Source organism: Notolepis coatsorum, assembly GCF_963971535.1.
Source record: "Notolepis coatsorum genome assembly, chromosome: 5".
In the NCBI taxonomy this organism is placed as follows: domain Eukaryota; kingdom Metazoa; phylum Chordata; class Actinopteri; order Aulopiformes; family Paralepididae; genus Notolepis; species Notolepis coatsorum.
The window spans coordinates 53596376-53602013 of NC_140169.1; the positions used below are offsets into that span (position 1 = coordinate 53596376).

The window sequence follows — 5638 nt, forward strand, 5'->3', positions numbered from 1 at the left end:
GCCCCCGCTCACAGCTGACCACTCACAGCTGACCACGCCCCCGCTCACAGCTGACCACACCCCCACTCACGGCTGACCACGCTCCCGCTCACAGCTGACCACGCCCACTCACAGCTGACCACGCCCACTCTCAGCTGACCACTCCCGCTCACAGCTGACCACGCCTGCAGTGGGGGGGGGGTACGTTAATGACATCGGTGGTGGCCTGCAGTTGGGGGGGGGGGGGGGGTACGTTGATGAAAGTCGTCGACAAGAGTCAATATGAAACTCAAGAGGAGTTGGGGGAGCCACTCTCTCTCTTTGATCTCCCCTTCCCCCTCCTGGCCCCGCCCCCCCCCCGTCATCAAAGCAGGCCGCAGGACGCGACCGCCACCGGGTGGCCATGAAGAAGAAAGTCCACCTGTCCGCCGCCGCCGCCGCTGAGAGCCGCCAGGCCTCCGTCCGCCACCGCCACCGAGGAGAAGGAGGCGGAGGAGGAGAAGGAGGAGAAGGAGGCGGAGAAGGAGGAGGAGGAGGGCAGCAGGTTGTGGAGCTGCAGGGCGCTCTCCTTGAGGTGCTGGATGAAGAGGTTGCGCTCGTCCTCGGGGGTCCCGCCCGGGTTCTGGGCGCGCACGATGCAGGTGGGCCGGTGCAGGTTGAGCATGTAGACCAGCTGCTGCTTCTGCTGCTTCAGCTCCTCGATCTGGGCCTTCAGGTCGGCGTTGACCGTCTCCAGCTTCTCCGACTCCTGGGTGGGGGAGGGGGAGGAGGAGGAGGGAGAGAAGGAGAAAGAATGAGAAGAAGACAAAGGAGGAGAAGAAGAAGAAGAAAGAAGAGAAGAAGGAAGAGAAGAAGAGAAAGGAGGAGAAGGAGAAAGAATGAGAAGAAGAAAGAACGAGAAGAAGAAAGGGGAAGAAGGAGGAGGTGGTGGAGGGAGAGAAGGAGGAGAGGAAGGAGAAGAGGAAGAAAGAATGAGAAGAAGAAAGGAGGAGAAGAAGGAGGAGAAGAGGAAGGAGAAGAGGAAGAAAGAATGAGAAGAAGAAAGGAGAAGACAAAGGAGAAGAAGAAGAAGGAAGAGAAGAAGAATGAGAAGAAGAAAGGGGAAGAAGGAGGAGGGAGGAAAATGAGTGGAATGGAGGAAGGAGATTAACCAACTTATGCCTCACATTCACCCGTTCACCCACCGACGGCAGAGGCGACCAGGCAAGGTGCCAACCTGCTCATCAGGAGCAGTCGGGGGTTAAGTGTCTTGCTCAAGGACACCTCGACAGACGGCCCGGGAGGAGCGGGAATCTAACCCGGGAACCTTCCGAATACCAGACGAGCGCTCTACCTCCTGAGCCACTGTCGACAGTGAGGCGTACTCTCAGACTCATCTTCCAGATAATGGAATAGCAGATCTGAACCCTTTCACTACCACACTACAGAATGTTAACCCTTTCACTACCACACTACAGTAGGTTAACCTTTCACTACCACACTACAGTAGGTTAACCTTTCACTACCACACTACAGAAGGTTAACCCTTTCACTACCACACTACAGAAGGTTAACCCTTTCACTACCACACTACAGAAGGTTAACCTTTCACTACCACACTACAGAAGGTTAACCTTTCACTACCACACTACAGAAGGTTAACCTTTCACTACCACACTACAGACGGTTAACCTTTCACTACCACACTACAGAAGGTTAACCCTTTCACTACCACACTACAGAATGTTAACCCTTTCACTACCACACTACAGTAGGTTAACCTTTCACTACCACACTACAGAAGGTTAACCTTTCACTACCACACTACAGTAGGTTAACCTTTCACTACCACACTACAGAAGGTTAACCCTTTCACTACCACACTACAGTAGGTTAACCTTTCACTACCACACTACAGAATGTTAACCCTTTCACTACCACACTACAGAAGGTTAACTTTTCACTACCACACTACAGAAGGTTAACCTTTCACTACCACACTACAGAATGTTAACCCTTTCACTACCACACTACAGTAGGTTAACCTTTCACTACCACACTACAGAAGGTTAACCTTTCACTACCACACTATAGAAGGTTAACCTTTCACTACCACACTACAGAAGGTTAACCCTTTCACTACCACACTACAGTAGGTTAACCTTTCACTACCACACTACAGAAGGTTAACCCTTTCACTACCACACTACAGAAGGTTAACCTTTCACTACCACACTACAGACAGTTAACCTTTCACTACCACACTACAGAATGTTAACCCTTTCACTACCACACTACAGAAGGTTAATCTTTCACTACCACACTACAGAATGTTAACCCTTTCACTACCACACTACAGTAGGTTAACCTTTCACTACCACACTACAGAAGGTTAACCCTTTCACTACCACACTACAGTAGGTTAACCTTTCACTACCACACTACAGAAGGTTAACCCTTTCACTACCACACTACAGTAGGTTAACATTTCACTACCACACTACAGAAGGTTAACCCTTTCACTACCACACTACAGAAGGTTAACCCTTTCACTACCACACTACATAAGGTTAACCCTTTCACTACCACACTACAGAAGGTTAACCCTTTCACTACCACACTACAGAAGGTTAACCTTTCACTACCACACTACAGTAGGTTAACCTTTCACTACCACACTACAGAAGGTTAACCTTTCACTACCACACTGCAGAAGGTTAACCCTTTCACTACCACACTACATAAGGTTAACCCTTTCACTACCACACTACAGAAGGTTAACCCTTTCACTACCACACTACAGAAGGTTAACCTTTCACTACCACACTACAGAAGGTTAACCCTTTCACTACCACACTACAGAAGGTTAACCTTTCACTACCACACTACAGAAGGTTAACCCTTTCACTACCACACTACAGTAGGTTAACCTTTCACTACCACACTACAGAAGGTTAACCTTTCACTACCACACTACAGAAGGTTAACCCTTTCACTACCACACTACAGAAGGTTAACCTTTCACTACCACACTACAGAAGGTTAACCCTTTCACTACCACACTACAGAAGGTTAACCTTTCACTACCACACTACAGAAGGTTAACCCTTTCACTACCACACTACAGTAGGTTAACCTTTCACTACCACACTACAGAAGGTTAACCTTTCACTACCACACTACAGAAGGTTAACCCTTTCACTACCACACTACAGAAGGTTAACCTTTCACTACCACACTACAGAAGGTTAACCCTTTCACTACCACACTACAGAAGGTTAACCCTTTCACTACCACACTACAGACAGTTAACCTAGAAGACGAAGGAGGAGAAGAAGGAGTAGGAGGAGAAGAAGAATGAGGAGAAGAAGAAGTAGGAGGAGAAGAAGAAGAATGAGGAGAAGAAGAAGTAGGAGGAGAAGAAGAATGAGGAGAATAAGAAGAAGGAAGAGAAGAAGGAGGAGAAGAAGAAGAAGGAAGAAGAATGAGAAGAAGAAGGAAGAGAAGAAGGAGAAGAAGAGGAAGAGGAAGGAGAAAGAATGAGGAGAAGAACGGAGGAGAAGACAAAGGAGAAGAAGGAATACACACACACAGAAAGAGTTCCATTGTCCTTCTGTCTCGTACCTTTTGTAAGCAGTCGGTCTTCTCCTTCTTCTTGTTGCGACACTTGGCCGCAGCGACCTTGTTCCTCTCTCGCCTCCTCCTCCTCCTCTCATGCTCTGCTGGAGTCGCCTGAGGGAGAGACACACAATTATACAGTCAGTCAATAAAAACAAAAATATTAGACTAGAGGGGCCACAAAAATACTAAAAAAGAATGTATAAAGGATGTTGCCGTTTAAACATGAGCGAGAGGTGCGTCTATATACTGAGGGTGTAGTGGTTAAGAGCCCTGCCTCTGGAAATACATCTACCTTTATTGATCCCTTGGGGGAATTCAGGGATAGATAGATAAGATACTTTGAAAATTATTATTATTACTATAATAACGATGCTATTAGACATAAACTGTATTATTACTTTACATATAATAGAATAAATCGGGCAGCCGGGTAGCGCAGCGGACTAAGCGTCTGTCTACCACCGCCGAGACAGTGGGATCGAATCCAGCTTTCGCGCCTTTACGTCTCGCTTGGCTTTCAATTGTTGTTGTTATTGTTATTACTCTAATCACGGTGTCATTAGACTGTATTGTGACTTTAAAGGAACACGCCAACATTTTGGGAAATTAGCTTACAGTCTTCTCCAGAGAGACAAGAAGATAAGATACCAGTCTCCTCTCTGTGCGTTCAGTAGAAAGCTATCTGGCTGCACGTTAGCCTAGCTTAGCACAATGAATGGAAGCGGACATGACCGGGTAGCCTAGCCATTGTCCAACTAACACCTCTCCCAAAGGCTACCCGGTCACGTCCGCTTACATTCATTGTGCTGAGCTAGGCTAACGTGCAGCCAGATAGCTTTCTACTGAACGCAACTGGTATCGATCCTCTCGTCTCTCTCTGGAGAAGACGGTACTACTAGCTCATTTCCAAAAATTTTGGAGTTTTCCTTTTATTAAAAAATATTTGAATAGATATCACTATGAAACTTTCCCAGTTTGTCATGTACATAAAAACTAAGAAAAAATGTATTGCAAGTTTTCAAATTGTATGTTTATATATGCAAATGAGGCACTTCCCCATTAAATATTTTAAAATTTAAACATTTATGGATGCAATCGGGCACAATGATGTCAAATAAACAACCGAATGTGTGTTATTGACGTTTTATTGTCACTAGTTTCATAGAAGTCTCAAAATCAACAAAAAAAAACGATATTTTGCCTATTCACCCGCGGTGTCTCGCCTTAAACACAACAGAGTGAACGGAGGGCCCCCGTACCTCTCTCTTGGCTTTGCCACCGGCGCGCCGCTCGGTGTCGTCGTCGGAGGCGGAGCTCGTCCCGTCGGAGCTCACGTCGGCGCTGAGCCCGTGGCACCGCCGCTTGGTCTGGATGGCGAGACGCAGCTCCTCCTTCACCAGTGGCGTGAAGTTGGTGAAGTCGTCCAGGGTGAGCAGCGTGCCGGGCGGCGAGAGGCAGGGCACCAGGGCAGAGCAGCTGATGTCGGCCAGAGAGGGTCCCGGCGGGTACTGCAGCATCATTATTATTATTATTATTATCCTGAGAGAGAGAGGGGGGGGGGAGAGAGAGGAGAGAGAGAGGGGAGAGGGGAGAGAGAGAGGAGAGAGAGAGAGAGAGAGAGGAGAGGGGAGAGAGGGGAGAGAGAGGGGAGAGGGGAGAGGGGAGAGAGAGAGGAGAGGGGAGAGAGCGAGAGCGAGAGCGAGAGAGAGAGAGAGAGAGAGAGAGAGAGAGAGAGAGGAGAGCGAGAGGGGAGAGAGAGAGAGAGAGAGAGAGAGGGGAGAGAGAGAGGGGAGAGGGGAGAGAGAGAGAGAGAGAGGGGAGAGGGGAGAGAGAGAGAGAGGGGAGAGCGAGAGGGGAGAGAGAGAGGGGAGAGGGGAGAGGGGAGAGAGAGAGAGAGGGGGGGGGGAGAGAGAGGAGAGAGAGAGGGGAGAGGGGAGAGGGGAGAGAGAGAGGGGAGAGGGGAGAGAGAGAGAGAGAGAGAGAGAGAGAGAGAGGGAGGGGAGAGGGGAGAGAGAGAGAGAGAGAGAGGGGAGAGGGGAGAGGGGAGAGGGGAGAGAGA

The 5638-nt window shown here is 48.8% G+C and overlaps 1 protein-coding gene across 1 annotated transcript; it reads right to left on the reverse strand.

Annotated features, from left to right (window-relative positions):
• Nucleotides 1-343: 343 nt before the first annotated feature.
• atf3 (activating transcription factor 3) lies at nt 344-5099 on the reverse strand (the record flags this gene model as incomplete). Its single annotated transcript, XM_084314103.1, has 3 exons — nt 344-727; nt 3583-3690; nt 4839-5099. The coding sequence occupies 3 exons, from the start codon at nt 5097-5099 to the stop codon at nt 344-346; spliced, it is 753 nt and encodes a 250-aa protein (XP_084170229.1).
• Nucleotides 5100-5638: the final 539 nt, after the last annotated feature.